Consider the following 24,659-nt stretch of genomic DNA (forward strand, 5'->3'; position numbering starts at 1 on the left):
AAGCAGAACTCTGGGCTCTGTAGAACTGCCAAGGCAAATTTTCATCCCTGCTAAAAGGTACAGTGTAAGCACATTTGCTAAACCATCTACAAGAATACAAGAATAATCTTGCCCTGCTCCTCCCTCCCTGATTTTTCTTGTACTAAGTTGTATTTACATTAGAAGTTCTCCTGTATAAGGTATTCCTTTTTCTTGTACCATCATTGTAACACCACTAATAGCAAAAAATAAAAAAAAAAAAAGAAATAAAAGTTTCCGGTAAAAAAAAACGATAAAAATTATCAGAATAATAAGTAAAATGAGAAATATTCATTCATTCAACTCTTCAGGGACTGATATGAATCAGGATTCTTCTAAACTACATTGTAGTAAAACTGGAGGAACATCAACTAAACGGACTGAGTTTCATGAGACAGTAAAGTCTGGGTGTATGTTGTTCCTAAAGTATAGAATGCAGCTGTTAAAAGATAAAAATGGCAGGGAAGACCAGAGAAGTCTATTATCTTACACTGGCTGATGTGCTCATTGGCTGTAGTCATCAGGAACACTTCCAAGCAGACCAAGAACTATTCCAGCTCCAGCAACGAAGATGGTGCCAAGCAGAGAACTCTGCAGCTGCATTCCCGATCAGATCTCTACAATGATTTTTTGTTTGCTAATTTGTCTCATAAAGCTGTAAGGTAGAATGAGCTGCTATAACTTGCTCAGGGAGTGCTCTAGCACACCTCATCAGTTCTGCCTTTGAAAATGGACAGCAGCAGAGCAAGGATCACGATAGAGCTCATCTTCCTGTGACTGAGGGGGTAGCCAAAGGAGGCTACTTCTCTTCCAATGAGGATGCAGGACTTGGCAGTAGCATTTGGTGCATATTGCATTTTTCTGAAATGATTTATTTGTTGAGGAGAGTATCTCTCTGAAATCCCCCTTTTCCCCATTGGATGGCTGCACACAGCTGCTTTATTTAGTTGATAGTGTTATAACAAGCACTGAAAATACCTGCAATAAATAATTCAGTTCTTTTGCATTCTGTAAAGCAGGGGGAGAATATTCACTTATGTATTGGTGGGAAAGAAGCTGCCTGACAATAACACTGGGTGGATACCATGCCCTGAGCACCAACTGCAAAAATGTAAGTGATGCTTACTTGTATCTAACCTAGGGTGCTAGCACAAGGCACTCTTGACCTGTTTTGTTTTGGGATTTTTGTTTGGTTTTTTTTTTGGAGGGGGAGCAGGGAAGGACATGTCTTTTTGTCTGTTTGCTTTTAGGACATGTGACAACAGCAAGTAAATGTAATTGCTACTTTTTAAAAGGGAATGATAGCATTCTATAGACTCGTGTGTTACCTGTGCTGGTAAATCATCCCTTCTGCATGAGAAGAGACTGTAGTCACACAATGTCTCTAAGGCACCCAGAAGTGTATTTAGGGCAAAGCAGATTCATAGTTTGTAGCCAATCGTTTTAGTCAACTATCTCTTTCTCAAAAGAAACTGAGAACGGTAAAACTAATCTAGCAGAATTTTAAAGCCCTTTATGTGTATTTTTCTGCAACCTTAAGCTTTGCTAAAGACATTGAGAATATCCTTTCACATATGATACTATAAAACTTGTTGAGTCTACAGGAAAATATATTTCAACACGAAATTACAAGTAGTTACCTCGATACCATTACAGCTGCAGGAAACAGGCCTTCTTAATATCATTCATCCCAAGTCAGATTACTGTCAAGGCTGTCTAAATGTGCTTTCAGAGCTGAGAATGTGTAATTCCATTTTAATGAACAATTACACTTTTGATTTTAACAATGAGGAATTAGCTTAAGCATTTACATCCATTTTGCAGGAATGTTTCTGAACTCATAGTGTGGTAATTAAACATCTTGCAGTTACAAATTACTCATATGTAATTTGGATAGTTTAAAAGAGGAATCCAACAATTGGAAAAAAAAAATGGAGTGTCACAGTATTCACTCACATCATATTGTTCTGGTTTTTCTTCTCTTTGATATCCTTATCACTTTCACCTTGGTAGAGCAGGGAAAGCCAAGTTACGTTGCAAAACCTGAATTGCAAGGCTGGCTGGAAACCAGCTCATGGAAAGCTAAGAGTAAATGCTTGAGAAGGGAACAGCCAAGGCGTGGTGGTATTTAGTGTCACATATCTTGCCACGGATCAGCCATTGCTTTCTTATCAATGTTTTCATCAGTGCTCCCAGCACAATACGTGGAAGTTTTCTGTGTGATTTACCTGTGTCACAATAGCTGAATTATGTAAGGCCTGGCTCAAAAACAGTGTTTGTTCTCGCTCCTCATACATCCAGAAGTGACACCACTAATTTCTTATACAAAAATAAAGAGTTGCAATCCAGAATCACAGATTAAGGTGAAAAAACAGCATTTTATTTTGTTTTATGAATCTACCAGTGACCTGCCTTAAATCAGATGGAACTATTTCCAACAGAGTTAAAGATGTATCTAATGCACCAGCAGTGCACTGATGCAAGCATCCATATATCCCAGTAAGAATGGTATTCTGGCTTAATTAGGATACTGATTAAAGTATGGTTGACTGGAGATAAACTGAAAAAGTAATAAGAGATTTCACAGATAATTTTATGTCTCCTCAGACGCTGTGGGTGCTGCCTGAAGGCTTATTCATTGCAATCAGCGTGCTAGGGTTATCCTGTTGCCATGAGACCCTTGCTGAACAGCCAGCAGCTGAATGGCACAAGCAGCACAGCTCAGCCCTGTACCAAGTCCCACCAGCCATTATGCAGATCACCAACTCCATCACACACTCATGTTATCACCATTCAGGGTACTAGCTCACCTCCACTTGAAATACGGTGCGCTGCCCTAGCTAATACACCCACCTTTTTGAAGACACTTTGCATGGCAGTAGGACTACTACCATACTACGGAAAATGAAGCCTACCTTTCAGGAAGAGGTGGAGTTGACTTGTCTAGGTTAAAAGCAGATCTAGTCCCTCTTCAGTCTATAAATAACACATCAGGTATACACAAACAAAAGAGAACAATACATCTGAGCTAGCAATTAATGACAGGAATTTCCAAGTTTCAAGAAAAATTAAAAAAAAAAAGATCAAATAAGATTCCTAAACAGGATGAGAAACTAACTGCTTCATCAGGATTCAACATGTTAAATCACTGTGCTGGTCCCAGTGCATGATGCTACAACAGCACTGGCGTTACTCTAGTCTCACTTCACTACAAGGAAAGCACAGGACAGGGAAAAGCCAAGCTCTCAGTGCCTGGCTACCCAGACAGAGTGAGGTGGTTAGTGCTAACACTGTACTGATACTAACTAGATTAGCCCAATGGTTACCGAGACTCTCGCCCCCCACTTCCCAGTTCTGATAAGACTAGATTGAATGACGAGCAAATAAAGCAGTCTTGTCTGAAACACTTCAAATTAAGACAGCTGTTTGCTATTGTTCATTTTCAGTGCTCTTCAGTAGAGAAATGAGGAGAAAAAAAGCAACACTGTAAGAAAAAATTAGGTAGTGTTTTATTGAATTAAAAAACCTTTCTTCAAAGTGTCTTTACATAGCACACAAAAACTTCATCAGTCATACAAATATATCAAAATAAACTTTTTTTTAAATCAGTATTTTGGCTCAGTAAAATAACTTTCCACCAAAGGAAGGCATAACAAGTAGTAGTTTTTCCATACAATCTATTCCAGTCAGCATAAGAAAACTCAAGAGGCCAGAGATTGCTGGAACTCTGTTGGCTGGTCTGCAAATTGCCAAGGTGAAAATGCAAAGTCAGTATTATGCCATAATCCTCCAGTAAATATATGATACTTCCAGTGTCTAGTCTTCACATTTGATATTGGGATCTTCTGACAATGACAAACCTTACAGCTTCTGTCCCACTAAATTCTTTTATCAATGTGAACCACACCAATTAGCACATTCAATTTGTCCACTTGAATTTCAGTAACTTGAAATGGATCTCAAGGCCCTTTTATCATGATTGGCTGTCACCAAATACACACTACTTAGAAAAGCAGATTTAGTGCAATAGCTAAATGAACATGGCACCTCACAACCAGAAGTGTTTCTCCCTAGACAACTGTGTCTTGAATAAAACATAGAATAAGATAAGCATGTGAATTGGTTTATATATACATGACATTCTTTGATAAAAATATTCCAGTACTATGACAGTTGGAAATAACCTGACACTTCCCCTGCACTTTTTTCCCCTCCTATCCTGAAATAGAGAGAATCTCGGCCTATTCTGGTCGGATGGACCCTCAGCTCACAAAGCTCAAAGCTCAGAAGATACTGCCTGTCAGAAGCAGAGTATCAAATTTCCAACATCACCTGTTGAGTCACCTGCTGAGGTACAACACAAGGGTCACACCATCCTATGGACACTAGGAAGTTCTGAGGGATGACACCTCAGATCATCAGTTACTTTTTGGTTGAGGATGGAGGGAAGAGTCATGACAGAAAGAAAAAAAGCAACCAACACTGCAGCGCCAAAACAAAGGAAGCAGTTTTCAAAGACCAGAAGAATTAGTTTAAGAACATTAGTTTTTTTCAGATGAAAAAGTGGTAACAGAGATATCAAAGGAGCAATTCAAAGGAAAAATTTCTTCCTAATACTGTATTGGTAGCAGCCTTAGAGTACAGCTTGGAAAGCAAAGGAATTTTACACAGTAGTAAATCAGCTGTTCTGCAGTGTTGTATGGAAACTGTTGAATCATGGCCTGAACCACTGATTGATCACCTGAGGCGAGCACTGAGTCAGCTGCAGGGGCACAGGTGAAGGCATTCACCTGTGTGACCAGAAGGGGTGGAGTCTTGCTCCACCTCTCCTAGGCCCCATTTAAGGGCTGACCACCACAAGGTCTCTTTTGGAGTTCTGTACTGTGAGCCTAAGAAATGGGTGTTTTTTCCCTTTGTTTTGATCGTCTCTTCTCTATCACAATAATCTAACTATACCATCTATAAAATATCTTTGCTATAATACCATTTGGTATTATTCACTCTGTTCACATCACACCTTACAAGTATATAAGATAAACTGAAATTTGAATTGGAGAGGAAGAAATTCTGCAAAACAGAAGCAAATAAGACACAAACACAAATTCAGAATCACAAACAGCAGTTAAAGGCAGATCTGAAACTCATGTTGCAAATTAATCACCAGTCTGATCAGATGCCTTCTCTTGAAATTTTGTACTAGGACAATTGTTAACACTAGAGAAAATGGTCACAAAGGAGTCTGTGTACACAACTGCAAAGCTTTCTTCTCTTTTTTTGCTTCCTTCATTCTCTCAGTTCTCTGTCAAACTCTGCTTTATGTATTGGTACCTAGCTATTTCACAATTGTTATGTAAGCCAGAACTTCACTTGTCAGTTTATTAACTAGTCTTGTGCCTTTTCCCTACCCATACACCACTATCAGAGTTGGCATCTTTTTTCCTTGGAAACACAGGCGATTTGGTCATTACAGGTGCATTTTAAAAGTCACAAGAACATTTTGATACTTATCTTCCCAAAACAGTTTTTTGTTTTTGAAAAGGAACTATCAATCAAAAATCACTAGCTGCAAAAGCAAAACAATGCCTGTATACAATAACTTGAACCACAAGTTAGATTCCAGATAGAAAACTTCAGAGTTTGAATTATATGCTGAGTTTGTACACAAGAACCAACTATGCTTTGTACTCAGACAGTCCACTCGTAAGAGATAAAAACTGAAGCTTCTGTACAAAACTAGATCTCTAAGTTAGAAATGGAAACTTTTGAGCAGAAAATGAAAAGCGTGGATAGTTTCACTCTAACATCTCTTATTCCCATAAAACTCCTATCTAAAAATAGGACATTAAAGAGATTTGGTAATTTCTTCAAAAACAATCAATCACCTTCAAAGAGAATTTATTGTTACAAACTACATCACTGTCTACATGGGTCTTAGCTTTGGAGTTAACAATGCCATGTTGTATGTAAAGCATTCAGCATCCACAGGAAGTTTTAACAACTTCCTTTCCCAAACAAGAGTCTGACAGCTGTGACTCCAGAATAAATCCATTGGACTCCAGCCATCTCTCTCTCATTAAGAGGATACTGGGTAACAGTGTTATTTCAACTCTGTTTTCTAAGTGCACCTGGAGCTATCAAGCATGACCACTCTATCCTTTTTCCTCTATCACTGCACACTGATCCTTCCAGGAATGAACTCACTGATATGGGAGAACAGAAAAGATCTCTGCCACTGTAGTCTGTTCAGGTAGCTTCAGCTTTCAGAGCTGACAAATGCTGGAGCCAGCACCCTGGCTGGGAACAGGAGGGGACATGCTCACTTCCAGCATCAGCAACCCATAAGAACAACCCAGCTTTGTTAGACTGTGCCCTGAAGCAACTTTGATCCTTGAGGTGTCAGGGACAAAGCCAACCGTTCTCTACTCTGCATGAAAGAATCTACCATGAGCTCACTGCTCCACATGGTAATAAGCACAAAGATATTAAGACACACAAGAAAAAAAATCCTCTGGACATTAAACATCTTAAGGTTAGGAACAGCAATACAATGATACTTTTAATGACGTCTGAATTGCATAAGGGACTGAGAACCATGCAGTTCTTTAAATGTATGATACATCAGGAAAAAGAATTTACACTTTGTTAAGTTGAATAGTATTCTGGGAAGGTTGGGATTGTCTCTTACCTTTTCTCTTGAATGATACAACACTGATGCACTAACAATAGTGAAATTATCTTTGAGCGAATAAACTTGGAACATATAAGATTCATGTCATTTCATAAAACAACAACAAAAACAATCACTTACCAGCATCAACCAAGCCCATTACATAACATCACAATTATAATTAATTTATACACTTTCCTTCATACTCATCCTTTCATTTCTAGAAAGTATTTTTCTGTTTGTTTGTTTTTTCCTTCAGTTCTTAAAGTAAAAAATGTAGAAAATCACAGTGCAATTCTTGGAAGAGTCCTTTCATACTCCCTAATGATTTCCATGCCATCACTGTGCTGTTGATGACATTCAAGATGTTCTGCTGATCTGGTCAGAAGAAAGTATGATTCATGGCCGTAGATAAAGTTGGAGTACCTTCAATCCAGAAAATTTGGATGAGACTGTACAAAACAGATGCATGTGACCTTCGATCAATGTATCACCAATTACATGAACCTTGTCAGCCTCTGTCATTTTTCTGCTGTTACCTAGGGAGAATTAAAGTCTTACGGTGACAAATGAAATCCTGATGAAGATCCATGTTTTGAGGACGGCATGTGGTAACGCACTTTCTTCCAGAATCTTGTATTTGCTGAGTGAGACCTTTCTGAGAAGTCTCCTTTCCATCGGATAGCCCCATACTTTTGCTTAACATATTTGATGGATTCTGGCATGTTTGCATAATCTTCTATTTTTTCAAGTTCAATCAGAATTATTTTTATACCATCCTGGATAAGGGCATTATACACGGCAAGATGTTTTTCAGATGCATCTTCTAGAATACCATAGCACGATGGTTCCGGTACTAAAATAATTATTACTCTTCTACTTTGATGGATTTTTTCATCAGTAATACTGATCACAGCTGCAGAGAGGAAAAAAATTGTGCAAAATTAAGATAGCATGCTTTTATTTCTTGCCACTTCTACATTGCAACTACTTTGTTTACAGTTTGATATTTGAGCCAATGCACTTCAAATCATAAACAAGGAAGGGATAAGAGTGTGCAAGCAGTTACCATGTTTTAGCTGTCAAGAGCAGATTTGGCCAATGCAACACAATCTGACCACATGAGACTAGATGTTCAGGTGTCTGTACTGCATAAAAAGAGCAACGAAATCATAGACCTAGATAAAGCTATGTCCTTTTCACATTAATAGCTTGTTCTGATATGCAAACTTTTGTTACATGCAAATGGTAGACAAAGCAAAGAATGGTCCATGGAAAGACACTGAAAGACCCCCGTTCCTGAGCAATATTTGCAGCTCACTTCAGCTGCTTATGAGGAAATTTGAGTATCATTTGTCTCTAGATAGCTCACCTTCTCCTGCTAAATCATTCCTCCCAAATATAAAGAGTTTATATCCACACTGTCTTTCTAAGACTTCTGGCAGTATCTTCAGAGCAAAAATATCTGATGAGTACAAGCAGCTCTCTCTGTTCTTTGGATATAGAACATAAGCATCATAGACCTTTCCATCTGAAACTAAAGAACAAGCAATAATAATAATATATTTAGAAAAAAGACAGGATTCTAAAGACAGACAAAAACAGATGCTGGTAAATTCTGTTTCTTCCCCCACTTAACACATTACTTTGGATTCTAATCTTACTATTATCTAAGCATGCATACTTATACTGAGCTTGATGTATTTGTAAAGTCAAGACTCCAGAATCCACTATGCTAGATCTAAACAGGCAAGAGATCTGTAAAATTAAATATATTTGAGTATTCTTTACTCAACCCTAAATAAAAAAAATACCACTGAATTATCTAGAAAATAACCGTTCCAGTAGGACAACTGAATACTTCAGAATTCAGCAGCCACATAACTATTGGATCATTCTTGTAACCTAACTTTCCAAAACAGAACCACTTAGATACAAAAACAAAATACTTGGCAAATTTCAAGATCAAAAGCACATTAAACATCTCAGGAAAAAAAAAAAAAAAAAACAACTTCAGAAAGACCAGGTATAAACTTCAAAGAGGTCCCACTGAATATCAATGCATCTAGTAGATATTTTCTGTTTCCCTAGTGATGTACCTCCTCTCAGATGTTTGGAAATGGCCCATACTTCAGCATGCTGCTCTTACAGACAGCACGCCATTTCAAGTTATTCTGAATGCTAGGACTTGACAGAAAGAAAACTCATCAGAAATGACCAATCACACTCTATGGAGACAATCTGTTAAATACAACACACAGCAAACTCAAAGTACACCTGCACTGCTACATAAACGTACCTTTTTTACCCAGGAAAGGATGGCAGGAGCTCCGATACCAAAGCACAATATCAATTTTAAAGATCTTGTAGATAATGGGTGTAAGAACTAATAAAAATACCAAAGAAATCCCTCCTCCAATCAAGTAACCCTGTACGTTCTGAACTGCAGTAAAATGTGGAATAAAAGGAAACAAACAAAAATAAACATTAAAAACTGTCAATTTTTTCCTCAAATGTTGTTTAGTATTAAGGGGTTAAAAAAGCAGAAATGACAAAAACTGAAGTATTTTCACATGTTTTTTTTTTTTTACAAATACTGTCATTTGACATGCCAGATTTTATTTTTCAGAGAAAAGGTTCCTTAACAGTGGGACAAAAGAGGCTTCTCTCAGCCAATGCACCAAAATACTAATGTATATCTCAGTATAGTGAGAGTTCTAGTACAAATATTGTTCAGTCAGAGAAAGCCAGGAAGTCAGAGATGGTTTCCTGACTGTTTTCTCCACACTGAGCACCTCTGCATCATGCCCAGCTTCTTCAAAGATCCACCACTGAACCTACTACTTTGTCATCTTTAATAGACCAAAAACAACAAAGAAAAAAAAATCACACCCACAACCAACTCCACAAACTACAATTTTTAGTTGATGCGTATTTAAGAATTTCTGAGGTCAATTGCTACCCTGACAATCTTTGTTTACAGTAAGCAAATAATTTGTGTATAATTATATAGCAAGCTAGAGCTCAGATCCACTTTCAGTCAAATATTGTTCACAGTGTTGCCAGTTTGAAAATAACCCCTGTCAAAGGACTGGCTCAGGCTCAGAGAATCTTCCATAGCTAAATCAAAAAATAAAATAAGTGGCCACTTAATACATCTGGTGGTTTGCTTTCCTGTGTATCTGTTCTTGACAAACAAGCATGAAATTCTTGAGCCTCGCCATCTGTGGTTTTACAAGTTCACTTCACCTTTAGAGTAAGGTTTATATATTTCAGACTTGCCAGCAACAGATCAATCATATTCTGTCTCTGTGCAGAAGACAGGGTATCCAGCAAGTAGCTGGATGCTCCCAATCAACATGCACGAGCCTATCAGGAAGTTGGTAACAAAGCACATACATCAGTAACGGAAATCCTGTAACCTTTCACAGAGTAACAGAATCACCAAGGCTGGAAAAGACCAACAAGATCATTCAGTCCAACCATCCACCTATCACCAACAGTTCTCTAAACCATGTCCCTCAACACAATGTCTAAGCATTCTTTAAATACTATCATCACTGTTAAGATCTTTTCCTACTATCTAAACAGACTATTTTTTTATCCTGGCAATCTGAGCCCGTTAGTTGTCAGTGAAGGTTAGAACAACCAGATCCACAGATCTGTTCGTTTTCTTTTAAGGCAAAGTCCCATTCTTAGCTATGTCTCCCCTCAGTTCTCTAAGAGAACTGGCCATTTTCACTGCTCTTCTACACACACACTCTCCTCTCTTCCACATGCCAGTGTGCAAAAAGAAGCACAATATTCTGCTGAAGACTCACATTTGCTTCAGTGTATTTTAAATGTTTCATTAACGTTTCTCAAACACCAAACAAGAGAATGCAAAGCATATTCCACCTGATATTTTCTTTAATCTTATTTTGAAAAGGAATATAAGAAAAAGATTCCACAAAGGAAGATACTGAACTGTATGTCTCACTTAGTGCAAAGGTACATTGCACAGGTTTAGCTACAAGTAATGTGGTGTCAAACTAATTGGGAAGTAATCATCAATGATCATAATTATATCAAGACTAAGCAGCTTACCTGGGTGTTCCAGTTTGATGTACGATGTAAACTCCTGAGAATCATAAATGAAGTGACAGAAAAATTTATAAGCATAATCTTTCAATTTCACTTCTGAAATGTTAAATTTTGTTCCAGACACGGCAATCCCATGAGGCATTCCCTCTCTTTCATTGGGGAAAAAAAAAATTAGAAAAGAAACATCAACAGAAACTGGAATCACAGAAAAAAAAATATAATTTTAGAAGCAGTATTCAACATGACATTATCCAGTTTTTTGCACTGATGATGGAGATATCAGTATTTCCCCATCAGTCTGAAATGAGCACTTGAGAAACCCACTCCACCCTCTGCAGTTAGTTGTAAGGATTATGGTTAGTGGCAGTGGTTGATGTGATGATAAAACAGGCAATATACCCACAATTAGATACAGTATAGATTAGTCACTTAGAAACAAAGATTCTTCTCTTTTAGAGGAAATTGCTATGTTTTTCTGGATTAATGTGCACTTAATTTACTTAAAAAATAAAATTATAGGCCTAGATATTCTTCAACAAGAGCTTCTCCTCTGTGTACTTTGAAATCAACTGCTATATCTGTTCTTGAAAAAGAACTGATTTAACAAATAAAAATAAACAGAGTGATTTTTTTTTTGCCTTATAACAATCTTTCCTTCCCTCCTTAACTATACAGAACAAGATGCAGTCTATTAGTAAAAGGGCTGCATAAAAACAAATACATTAAATAAGATTTACAAAAGGATACATTTTACAACAACTTTCTAAAAGTCTACATATAGTTGCCTCATTCTATTTTTATTTGTAAGAAATCACTTATATTTTTAAAATCAAGCATTAAGGATACGACCTACCTGATGCAAACTTCTAATCATTCTTTGAATGACTGCTGCCAGGAACTACTAGTCAACTTTTCAGCGAATTCACTGTAAATTACTTCCAATTGCATCACGCATAAATGCACTTAAGTTAAATGTATGAGAATACTTACTCATAAAACTGTTCTCTGTAGGTGCTGTCAAAGCTATCAACATCTTCATCATTAACTTGCCAGTATGGAATCAAGCCATAGACACCACTTGATACATTACATTCCATGACTACATGAGAGCCTACAAAGCAAAACAAAAAATTAAACACAGCAATTAAAAGTCATGCAACAAAGGTGTTAGGGGAACAGCTGGAAAAAGAGGGGTAAGGAAAAACCCACTTACCTTACAAAAAGCAGAGTCCATAAAACTCATCCATTTCTACTCCACTGTTGAGTGTCTCCAATCTGGATGTGAACTCCACCCTAAATGTAGGTATCTGAATGTTCATGTCTACGTGCAAACTAGATGTCTAAGCTAGTAAAGGAGTTCATCTCCAATGGAATCTGCTACTGGAATAGACACATGGGCCATTTTATCTGAGTGGCCCACCAGACTTCTCTGACTATAATCAAATCTCCTGGGCTTGTATCAGTTGCCTATACACAGTATGGTAACATTTCAAAAACGTCTGTATGGTACTCTAGATCTTCGAAATTTGAACAGCTATAGTCAGTTCATCCAAAACACCACTAGACATCTATGTATAGGCAACTGAATTAAGCCCCTATTAATATCAGCACAAGTTGAAGTCCTGAAGCGGTATGTAAGCACCCGTGGGTAGGTACCTACACTCTGGAGCTGCATCCTATTCTTAGTGATCATGCATATCTATATCAGATCAGTCTTTTGGCCAACATTGTCCACTGGTATGGTTTCTGATTACACTTGCACTCTTATTTCAGAGCAAATTCACCCATCTGTAAGCTCCTTTGCCATCAAGAATCCAGATCATGCAGTATGATTAAGAAAGCAAGGCAAGTTGCAGAATGTATTTATTGCCAGTGTACCTCAGATAGTTCTGTTTACAAGAAGGGAAGCATTTTTCTTGGGGTTCTTTCCTTTGTTTTACTCACAGCAGTTACATAATGATCTCAAGGTTTAATTTCCTAGAACCACAGATCGAGATGCCTCCACCAAGGGACAGTCTCTATTAATAAAGTATGGAATAAACCTTTAGCTCACATGCAAAGTAATTACTAGAACAGAGCTTACACAGAAATCACAGATGCTCTTCAATCTCTTCATTCATCTCCTTCCACAATAGTTTGCCTGAAGATGAGGTTTAGTCCACTGCATAGCTCTTCAAAAGGAAGAACATCCCACACTAAGCATTCCATGCCCTGCCTTTCCATACATTTGTGAGTGTATTTTAAGTTCCTTAAGCCTTCTTATATCGTTTCTCATTCAAAAAGGTTTCCAGATTCTGCCTGCAGTTAGGTATTTTAGCAGGAGCAATGATTTTTTTCAGCATCTCATTAAATGTATCAGACAGAGATTACTTTTAAATAGCGATGTTTTTTTAAAAAGACCTCTTCCTTTAGAGAGACTCCCTGTAATCAAGCATCATTTATTTTGTGCCAGTACTTCAGCCACAATAAACCCTCGTTGTGGGTAAGGGCCTTGTGTTTCCCTTCAGCCCAACACATGACTGATTTCCCAGTGTCTGTGAGGTAATTAAAGCTGGGTTTGGATGCCTTAGATTAGCTAGGATGAGCAATAATATAACAGCAAGTTCTAATTAACAGTTCAAGCTTCAATAAATTTGTACCAAAATGTTCACCTAAAACATGTAAGCATCTAAACAAACTGTCTCAGTTGTCCCATAACAAATCTTAACATAGGCCAAGAATAACAGGCAGCCCCTGGAACGACAGTTACTTATTTTCCATTTTCTCAGTATGTACTATCAAAGGATTAAAAATATCCTTAAGTTACCCTTTATGCATTCAGTAAATTAAAGTACCTTTTAAGGACCTGTGCCAATCAGATCCCCAAATAGTGGTTTGACTGCTATCAATGTGACATATCTAACAGCAATCCAGAATTCTCTGGCCTTGGCTCCCATATGATGCTGGAGCCACAACACAACCTTTCCTCCGGGCTTCTTTAATGAACTAACTACCAGGCATCTCAGATCTCTCTGCACTAGGAAATTGCAACAGCTGCTCATATTTCTTCAAGATCAGTTAAAGACCTTTTCAATCCAAGACTGTTTAATAACAGTTCTACTTGGTACAAATGATTAAACAAAATGTAACAGTTCATACAATTTCAAAATTCATTCTTCTGGGCTAGATCAGTACCAACACAATTATTACATATGGTGCAGTCTAAACATGTATAGGTCTTCTTAGGAAAAGACTCACATACTACACTCCTAGCTCCTTGACTCACAGAATAACTGAGGTTGGGCAGGACCTCAGTGTGCTTCTAGTCTAGTTTCCCGTTCAAAGCAGGGTCAGCTATGAAATCAGCCCAGGCTACTCAAGAGGTTTATCCAATCAGGTTTTGAAACCTCCAAGGACAGAGAATGCACAAACTCTCTAAGCAACTCCACTGTCTGGCAGTCTTCACTGGGAAAAAGTTAGTCCTTGTATCCAGTCAGAATCTCCTTTGTTTAAGAAATTTCTAAAGTTAACAGTATAAGGGATATCCATGAACTAAGATTTCAGAGCTTTGCAAAAGATCAGTATCCAAAATCTTTTCATTCCCTAGAAGGGCAAAATATCTATTTTCTATAAAGGGAAAGAGATAGAAGAAACATACAGGAAGAGACATACAGCTACTGAACTTGTCAACTTGTAAATATACTAACACGTTGCGTACACATAACCATTATTTCCAGTGATACTGAAGATATGCCAAGACACAGGCAGGTGGTATAAAGAACAGATGGCCATAATTAAATATAGACACATCCAACCTGACATTGCTGGTCAAGAGACTCCATTCTTAGGTGCACTCAGTTATTCTATCTGCAAATTACTTGTGGGAAATCATGTTCAATCATCTACCTTCCTCAGTGCACATGCCTACTTTACCAGACTTGCAGAAATCAGCAGAACTGTTAATAGGTTATTTCAGAAAGGTACAGAGTTTATCTGTCAACTAAGTTTAAACAATTTCTTAAATATTCACTACTTACCAAGTTCCACTTCAATTGTATTGTTCTTAGGATAAATAAACTCCGGTCTCATCTTTAGTGGACTTTCTGAAAGAAAAAAAAATAAAAATAAAACCTCTGGGAAATCGTATGGTTCTATTGTAGCAACATATCTACTGCCAGTTTAAAATTTTCAGTACAAAATCTCTGAGATTCGCAACAGTCCAACTAAATTATTCTTTTAGTTTCCAAAACAGAATACTTCAATTTTCCTTAAGAACATCTTTTTTTTTTTGAAGTCTCAAATTCAGTGGAAATTTATATAGATAATACAAAACCACATAAGAGAAACAAAGTCAAAAATAATGCAATGAACTTTGTCAGAGAGATAGATAAGGAAGACAAAGAGGAATTATCTCAATGATTCAGTTTTCTAGATTGGGTGAATATCTATTTAAGTAAGAGCAGACAAGCACACACTTATACTGAGCTAGAATTGTATTACTTTGAATAATACAGAGGCTCATGGCTATTAAGCTACTGCTCTTATATTGCCTATCTAACCTAAGAGTATTGACTCAATCTAAGAAGACGGACAATTTAACTCTAGCCAACTTTTCTGAAAGGACTACTGTCGTGGTAGATATCAGGTCACCATTAATGCTGCCTTCAAAAACAAGCTGACTGACAGGGCCACAAAAAGTTCTGCTGCCCTGATCTCAATAAAAATTACTTATTTGGTTTTGGTTTAATGGCTGTTCACATGCTTTAAAAACAAAAACAAAAAAAAACCCTACAACCACCATCCCAGTAACCACAGCTTCTTTCTATTCCTAACCCCACATTTCTCATTTCCCTATGACAATTCTTTCTCAAAAGACATGTTTCAAGGGTAGCAATATGCACTGTTGCACTTCAATTGTTGCATTCAAGGAAAAACTGATTTAAAGAGAATCTGGAGCTCTAATCCCACAGAGCTTAAAAGTGTCATGCCAAATTCCTTATACCTGTATACAATTAACTATAATAAAGTAGAAAAAAAATGATGTACTTACCTTTAACCTCCAGATTCATAGTGCGTGAGACATTATATTGTTTTCCCATGTATGTATATACCATGCGGCATGTGTAGCTTCCTTTGTCATGTATAGAAACATTGAGGATCAAGATGGCATTTTCACCCTCTGCCAAAACAAGTCGCTTGTCTTCAAGAAATCCGGACTTACACTCCTAAAAGTATCAAAAGTACCTGTGATTTAACTTATCACATGAATGGACTAAAAGTCATTACATTTGTAGCAGAATTTAGAGAATATGTGCCTACATTTCTACTTCACTGAGATGAAAATGAGCTTTTGAAGCAATGACTGAGAAATCCCTTTCTTTTCCCTAACCTATAAACAATTTAGAATCACTTCATCTTAAAAGAACCTTGATGCTGCACCTGTGCACTTTATTTCAAATATAACATACAGGCCTGTATACACACTTGAAAGCCAGCATCAGAATTAAGAGCTAAACAGCTCTAGAAATTCTACTTCAGCATGAAGAAAAAGCATAACATAACTTTCCAAGCCCACATAGTCTACAGAGTACTTTGCTGGATTCAGAGCAAGAGGAATAAGAATTCTATGCTATAATCAACATAGAGGACAAGCCTAATATTCTGAGAAACTGAAATAGCTATGCAGAGGCAGGTATTTAAAGAAACACAAGTTTATAAACTCACCGCCTCACTACCTTACCTACCAACTTACTAGCTACATAAACTGTGTATTTCACAAATCAACACAAGCAACACACATATTGGACTCTGAAAGAACTTACAGTCTAAAAGTTAACATTACTGTCCTTTTAAATATCCATCTCTTGCTAACAGCATGGCAAGATAAGTGCCATACTCAAACTATAGAGTAAATAAACCTTTCCTTTCAAAAGCTTCCAATTACAGTCACTTCAAAGCACACTTTAAAAAGAATATTTCCTTCTATATCTTAAATAGATACACACGATACCTTATACCAGTGTATTTCAGGATTAATATTGTCTTCATCTTTAAAATTTTCTAGATCAGGGCATATAATCTTTCCAGCATTTGCACTCTTCACTATTTGGTCATACTTCATTTCTCCATTAAAACACAAGCCGTTATCATTTGTAAAAACTTTTAAATTTATAATTTTTTGTTTAGAGCGGTTAAGACTCCTGTAATGAGAAGAGAAGACAAGTCAGGTCGTTAACAACACAGCCTGTTTCCAGCAAGTCAGGAAATGTATGGAGATTTCAGGACTTAAAGGGACTTTAAGGTCTCCACCAGCCTTGCCTCTGTCACTATTGCTACAGTCCCTCTAGCTCTTAAACATCACCCTCAGTTCCTCCCTTACTCTCTGTTCCAGATCAAGAGAGATGGGGATAACCTCTTATATTATGTTGTGAACTGAAGCAGAATCTGCTCTGGAAGTTTCATCAGGGGGGACTTCAGAACTTTTCACAGCTGACACTGGAATCCAGAGCAACAACCTAGCTTTTTGTTTTTGCGCTTTGCCCACACTCATTAGGGCAGGATCACCCAAACCATAACTGCACTGGAACAATTTCAGTCTCAGCTGAACCCAAAGTGAATAGAAGAAGAAAATGGGCTGATTTCACTGATGACAATCTTTGATGGGACAAACCATAACTTCTAGCAGAAGAGAAACAAAGCTTTTGAATATGACATACACCAAGGTATGATATCTACATGAAACCACTTCTGACTTACTGGAGCTCACAGAACACTGAAAAGAATTTGTGACTAAATTAGAACTATGTTTATTATTTATCTAGTTAGCTTTGAAGGGGTTGCATTTCTTTCCTCTTTCAATTTTGGATTCTTTTTTGAATCTGAAGCTGCAACAGCCTGTGACCTGTGCCTACACTGAAAGTTTTTCCTGATCACTGTTAGTACACTCACATCCCAAAACCCTTCAATATAACTGGGGCACTGTATGCACAGTAGTGCACGTAACGACACACTAGTAAAACAAGATTTGGGTCACCTGAAAAGATTGCATTTGTTGATCTTGGCGTGATGTGGCAAGACCATGACAAAAAGAACAATATCCGTTTGCCTTCCCAGCATTTGTCTCCTGCTTGGCACACAGTGGATTTCAGCCATAATACCTAAGATTTGACCACCTGAAGTGGTAATTTTGAGTGTACTACTTGAAAGGAATCCACTTCTTTCTTCTCGTGCACTTAAATCTTTTAACAATGCTGGGGACAAAATTCTCACTGTCTTTAAAGCTTGCTAGCACATTGCTTTGCTCTTCATATGCCTTCTCATTTTTGACAAATAACGTTTGGTATTTTTTAAGAATAAGATATAAGAATGGTTTGCTGCTTCTCAGTTTGTAAATTCCCCAAAGGATCTCCCACAGAACTGCAAAGCTTTCCAGGAAGTCTGTACATGCAGTCCATAACACAGAGTTTGCTATTCATAGCTACTTCTTCCATCTAACGACATTCAGTGAAGAAATGAAAACGTTATTCTGATCTGTTGCTGTCAAACAGCCATATGAACACAGGAAAAGCTGAAGGAGTTAAGACTTTTTACAGTGACCTTACACTTCATCCAAAATAAACAACAAAAACAAACAGGAAAAAAAAAACTCCACAGCACTGTCAATATTATTGTCCTTTAACATAGTAAGTTTCCAGTACAAAAGACTTCTGCAATGCCAAATTCTATAGATATGGAAGAAAAAAGACAGCACAGCAAAAAGCGCGGTCAAGACTTCACTTTTAAGTAATATAAGATCATTTTCCTGAAAAAAATAATCATCTGTACTATGAAGTCCCACAGATACTGTTACACTGTAAGCATTATTAATCTATTTGTTTCACTCCTTACCTTACTTCGCATTCATAAAGTCCAGAATCTTCAAGTGTTGCAGGAATAAACCATAGCAAGCCCTTTCTCTGATGGATCCTGGCATCTCTCTCCGTGGTTATCGGTGTATTACTACCATTTTTATACCAAGTCAGATTGTAATCAGAGTGAAGCATTGGCAATGTAATTATTGGGCAACTGATAGCTGTAGGTTCTCCAACAAGAGCAAAGTAATTACAAATAATGCATTCTTCTATTAAAAAAAGAAAAAAGAGAAAAAAAATACCAATGTTTTTAATCCATATATTTTTGTTTTTAGAAGCATTAAAATCCATATATCAATTGCAATTTAAAATAATTAAGTTTTCTGTAATTATTTAACATTAAAACATTGCAGGACTACTTTTTTTTTATCTGCTTAGTACCTTCTGATTGAGTAAACACATACTTCACAAAGCTTAAGTCAGAACTTCTTCCAATTACCATAGTTAGCAATGGTCTCACACTGAACCATAATATATGAAGTTATGTAGGATCTGCCAGGCAACAGAAGCTTCACATCTTCCACATCCTTCCTATTTCAGCATGATAGCACTTATGTAGAATTGCCAGACTCTTAGTAGATACTGTCTATGAAAGACAGTGCAAACAGTAGCAGTATGGAACTCTACATACTACCTTGGCCATTGACTGTAGAGCCAAAAACAAATGGGGGATGGAGAAGGAGGAAAAATAAATTCAGTAATTTTCCTACCTTAACATCATCTTGTCACCTAATTTAAATATTTGAAATAGATTCCTATAGAGCTATTTTCCTTAACATTAGTCTGCTTATGCCAAGAACAGCAAGATAAACACCATTAATTTATGTAGTCTAAACTCAACTGAGAACTTAGATCTAACATTAGCAAATTAATATTTAGTTGACCTCTACCAGTCTCTTATCAGGACAAGACATACAGCACCATTAAGGCATTTAAAAGCTAATGTGAATTTAGAGGTGCCAGTCTCTTTGCACATTCTTCAAAGGAATTAGAGAGATTACTCAAAGCCTCAGTACCCTAAATTTATGCCAGCCTGTCCTTACCACCCCCAGCACAACTTCAGTCCAAGAAAAGGCATTCAGAACATCTTCAGTATGCTAAAGCAAAAACAAATACCAAATACAGTATTTACTCCCAGTAACTCTTCTCTGCTAGATACAGTCAATTCATATATTTTAGGATTTCTCTTTAAAATGCTAATTTCAAAAAACGTCTCACTTACCAGCACTGAACAAAGGTACGAGTAGAATGATTAGATGACCAATAAGCAAAAACGTAGATGTCATCTTACGCTGCAAGGCAAAAGTATTTTCTGTTAGTATGGCGAGAGCATTCCAAGTTGCACTGCATCTGCCCCTTACATTACTCCTTAAAAATTGAGGATAAGCATTAGTCATCGTGGGGAGGGTAAATGTGTTTGGCAGTTTAACCCCAGCCTTGGAAAATTTCAGCCACAGAATAGTTGGTGCCCACAGAAGGCTGCTGAGGTTTCAGCTTTGCACAACAGCTTCCAATTTTCTACTGGAAAAACTCTTGTATAAGAGCATATTTTTCATCTGCTAGCAGATTAAGGCTCCCAAAAAACCTTTCACACAGATGAAATTATGGTAGTATACAGCAACATAAGCTATTACTGTATAATTTTGAAAGCAATTTTGACTAAGCTCTTCCTCTCTTTGCACACTTACAAAAAACAATAGCAGAGATACATAAGGTTTCATTCTTTGAACTGTGCTTGTACAGTTGAGGCAGCACTGCTTTTAACAGCAGATGAACTTGCAGTTCTTAGCTGGAGAACGAGCACACTGTAACTCTACGGAAGACACTTAGATTTGTGTCTAAGGGTATCAATGTTACCACATGTGTCAACAATGGCTAATGTGAATTGCTGTGGTCACAGAAAACAGCAAAACTTTGAAGACATCTCAGGTCTTCACACCTTCCTCTAACAGAGGCACGACTGAGCAGAAACCACTGCCCCTGTATCCCAGAATTGGCTTCCAAAAAACCTCTGTATTTTAACCAAGTTCCTTCTCCACTTTCTTCTTGGCAAGCTGTCATCAGAGCCCTTCTCAAAACATCTACTTACAGACATCTTGCAAGCATTTAATCCCTTTCATTTCAGACTTTGCTCTTTGCAGGCTGAGGTCTGCTTTTAGCTGTCTTGCCTTCCTAAGTGACTATCCTGCACGCTGCTCCTTCTAGCATTAAAACAATCTGGTTTCCAGTGTAACAGATACTGCAAAATGTAATGAACTCAGGTGCTGCTCTTCTACTCAGTTAGATCTCACTTGGAAGAAGAGAGGACATTTCCTGAAAAATATACATGCTTCTGAATTACTTTTATACCCATCACAGTCCATCATAGCAGCAAATAAGCCACACTAGCTGCTTCTTTCAGAAGATTTCACATACAGAGGCACTGGGGCAGTAGGATAGGCTACACAGAGCAGAGTGCAACACTGGTATGTAACTGCTTCCAAGTATTTGCTTGTTTTGGACAGTATGTCTGAAAAAGCACTCATACCATAGCCTTTATTTAGTTGCCTTGTATGTGTTTTTCCTGTAACTTGTCAAATAGCTGATCATAATTCTTGAAGTTTTAGTTTACCTGTAAAAAAAGGAGAAGGGAGAAAGGGGATTGTACGAAACACGTGATTTGGACAACAGCATGCACATTTCTACAGACATCGTAAGTATAAAAGCAACTGCTTCATTGTGTCTGCACTAGAGACACAAAAAAGCATCAACAAAACTTGCCATAAAGATTGATCAAAAATTCTATGAAAGACCTCTGGAGAATATTGTTTCCACAAAAAAATAAAGATCACATTACACGTGAGTCAAAGCACACAACAAAGCCAGACATAACCATCCTCTATTTAAGACTAATTTGACCACTAAAAGGAAGTTACACCTAAATTTAGGGTTAGAATAACCAAGTTTCTAATACTTTATGCTAGAGATCAAGTTTTTAAAGAAGTTCTGTTCTTTACAAACTCCCTCCCCACCAGTTCAAATACTGCAAAAGTAAATCTTTGAAATTCTGAAGACTACAGTTTTTGAAGTTGAAACAAGAAATTGCATACAGAGCTTTTCAATTCTGGTTAGTATGGTTTCAAATGACACACAAGGTTCTCACAAACATTCTTTCTCAAGCAGAACATACAGTGAAACACTACCTCAAATCAATGACATGAAATAGCAAATTTTGTTTAAAAAGCAGTTGTTTGTTCACATACCTATTGATTAACCTTGCACTGCCTTCTAACTCAGTCTCAGCAATATGTGATGCTACTCTAACAGAGCTGCAGAGACTCAGTCTCATGCAGAGAGAGCTACATACTTAGTTTGAAATATTCTTTCAGTTCAAGACTTGCTGAGCTCAAAGGAAACATGTATGCACAGACTTCAAGAAAAAAGGAAAAAAAAACACCCACTCACCCACCAATCATGTTTGTGGTTTGATCTACTAAAAAAGATAAGTTTTGATTTCCAAGTTACTTTCCTATCTTCTCACAGATGAAATACAACTTATTACTTCTCCTTCAATTTTCTAAAATTAACATTTTGAAAGCAGAAAATACATGGGCCTTACTTAGGATATTGACTTTTTGTTTTTACAGGATATCTTTCTTCACAGAACCTCCCTTTGACTTGCTTTAGGCACACTGCCAACTCTAAATGCAGTAAGAACAGCTTTTAAAGACATACTGGGCTCTTAAGTCTGCATGCAGCAGGATTAACAAAATTGTCCTGCAGGAGAGTTTTCAAAAGGCACAACCGTATCTTTATTTTCCAAATTTTCTATCTCTAAATTTTGAAAAGATTTTCTTCCAAAGGCCAACACAATGCCAAAACATTCAAGATAGCTTAGGAAGCATCTAAGTCCCACAGCTGCTTATTAGCATTTTGCTATTAACTGAAATGGCTTTTACCTACAATGACTTGTTTTTTCCAAGGGGTCCAAGAGACTCTTGTAAGTCATAAAGAAAAAACAAATTGTGATTTTAGTGCAACTGATCGGCATCTTAGCAAACAACATTAACAGCCTGAAGGTGTAAAATGCCTCAATTTTGCAGCACATCTATGTGAGTGAATTTTTTAAGTATAACTTTAATAAAAGTTGAATTGAAACCAACTCTTTTGTCTAAGATGCTTAATATAGAAGCAGAATGTAGCCGATCATTTTACAGAGGCATATACGAGCAGTCACACAGAAAGACGCACAAGCACCCTCTGAAAGAGGACCTGGTTGGCCACTGTGGTAGTCTGGTTCTTCATAGTGATGACCACAAACTTTAGCCCCTCACTGCCTCCTCTTCAGACAATTCAGCAAATTAAAAGACTACAGAAAACCCACACCCGCAAGTACAAAACCCTTACTCAGCAAATAGTGTTAAATTAAAATGAAGTCACTCCAGTCAAAGAATGCCCACAAAGTGCTTTGCAGTGGTTAGATCCCTATAAGCTAACTTCCTGCTCAGCTTTAAGAAAAAGCTGACTACTGTATCTATCTACTGTACATCCAGAACCTAGGTAAGATGTTTGTTGCAAGTACTGCCTCACCTTTCATCACAACATAGGGAAGGAATGAGGAAAAAAATGAAAAGATGGATATCTATAGAGGTAGATAACCAGTATCAGTGGATTCGAGCACAACAAGATGCTACCTATGCACAGATTTCCACATTAAACTGAGTCAATAAGAGCATCCAAATCACCTTGAAGGAAGTGATTCTATCAGCATTCAAAGAAACAGAAAACAGTACCTCCTTTCAGCATCAAGTAGGAGCTCATTTTGCAGTCACAGCTTCTAGCAGTTTTCTGTATCATTTCAGCTCCTGTCAATACAAAGTAATGTGAAAAAAATCTTATTTAAATCCAGAGTAAATAATGACATTTTACACTATCACTTTCACAGAACTATTTAAGAGCTATTTAAATGGTCCAGAAGGGCTGAGAGAGATAAAACTACAAATATAAAAGATAAAGGGATGCAAAATAATATAAACATTAATGCACTATTCTCAGGGGGAAAAAAATAAAGATTTATTAAAAAATGAACTTAAGTAATTTCTCATTTAAGGATTGACTTATCTAAATTAGGAATCATGTTACAAAGTAATTTTTGTGCAAAGTCTTATGTCAGTTTAGCAGTTTTTAATGCATCTGATTTCACAATGTGAAGGAAGAGCGTGCTCGTTCAGCAACTCTAAGTTGCTTTTGAGAGTCTAAGCACATACAAGAGGTCCAAGTCAAACAAGCCCGAAGTTACCAAGCTCAGGCAGAACAAATAACAAGCAGCGCTTTCCAGAAGTCCCTGATGAAATTCCCCAAACTTAAAGAGCTGCTTCTGGAAAGAACCGCAAGCATTTCTTCAACTCTAGAGCTGGTAACTAATAACTCAATCCTACCAAGCTGTGATTGCAGACAGAACTGACAAGGGGCTGTGAGTGCAGCAGCTCCTGGGCTCCGCTGCTGCTCTGCCAGGACACCACTTTCACCCACCAAAGCGTGAAGAAGCCAAGCGGCTCTCAATTTACCAATAACAACAAATTATAAAAGCTCTTACTCGAACAGAGTTATGCAATACGCCGTTTCTGCAGCGTTTTACCACGTCAAGAAGATTTGTACCAAGCTCTGTCCCGCTTCCTGCTCTAATTGTTTTTAAAAGAAGCGTGGCTCAGCTCCGCGATCCTACAGTTTTCCTTTTTAATACCGCGCTTTCTACCCGCGTTTGGACAGTCCGATACACAGCGAAAAAAAAAAAAAAAAAAAAAAAAAAGCCAAAGGAAAATAAGTCCTAAGAAAGCGTCACAAAACCTGGAAAGCCAGCAGACGTGCGCAGATTTTGCGAGACCTGGGCAAACGCAGCGCAACCCGAAAGCAGCGGGCAGAGAGCGCTTGTGGAGGGCACCCAGCGCTCAGCCTACCTGCCGAGGAGCAGCGCTTCCTCACCTCCGTCCGCGCCACGAAGTCGGGCGGCCGCCCCGGCCCAT

At 37.6% G+C, this 24,659-nt stretch overlaps 1 protein-coding gene across 1 annotated transcript; it reads right to left on the bottom strand.

Annotated features, from left to right (window-relative positions):
* Nucleotides 1-5,800: 5,800 nt before the first annotated feature.
* LOC136051617 (interleukin-1 receptor type 1-like) lies at nt 5,801-24,659 on the bottom strand. Its single transcript, XM_065741123.1, has 13 exons — nt 24,594-24,659; nt 23,430-23,501; nt 21,185-21,268; nt 19,880-19,949; nt 18,635-18,866; nt 16,758-16,947; nt 15,798-15,972; nt 14,785-14,850; nt 11,759-11,879; nt 10,772-10,917; nt 8,985-9,128; nt 8,058-8,222; nt 5,801-7,601 (listed from the first exon to the last, which is right to left on the bottom strand). The coding sequence occupies exons 3-13, from the start codon at nt 21,185-21,187 to the stop codon at nt 7,243-7,245; spliced, it is 1,671 nt and encodes a 556-aa protein (XP_065597195.1). The 5' UTR covers nt 21,188-21,268; nt 23,430-23,501; nt 24,594-24,659; the 3' UTR covers nt 5,801-7,242.

Source organism: Cyrtonyx montezumae, unplaced genomic scaffold (genome assembly GCF_038088225.1).
Source record: "Cyrtonyx montezumae isolate F1298 unplaced genomic scaffold, pur_monq_1.0 scaffold_3, whole genome shotgun sequence".
Lineage (NCBI taxonomy): Eukaryota > Metazoa > Chordata > Aves > Galliformes > Odontophoridae > Cyrtonyx > Cyrtonyx montezumae.

Excerpts from the sequence above, each read along its gene's own strand:
- LOC136051617 (XM_065741123.1), bottom strand. Across the intron at positions 10,918-11,758 it reads TACAGAGAACAGTTTTATGA|AGAGGGAATGCCTCATGGGA; the intron begins GTAAGTATTCTC and ends CCCCAATGAAAG. Across the intron at positions 9,129-10,771 it reads CATCAAACTGGAACACCCAG|TTCAGAACGTACAGGGTTAC; the intron begins GTAAGCTGCTTA and ends ATTTTACTGCAG.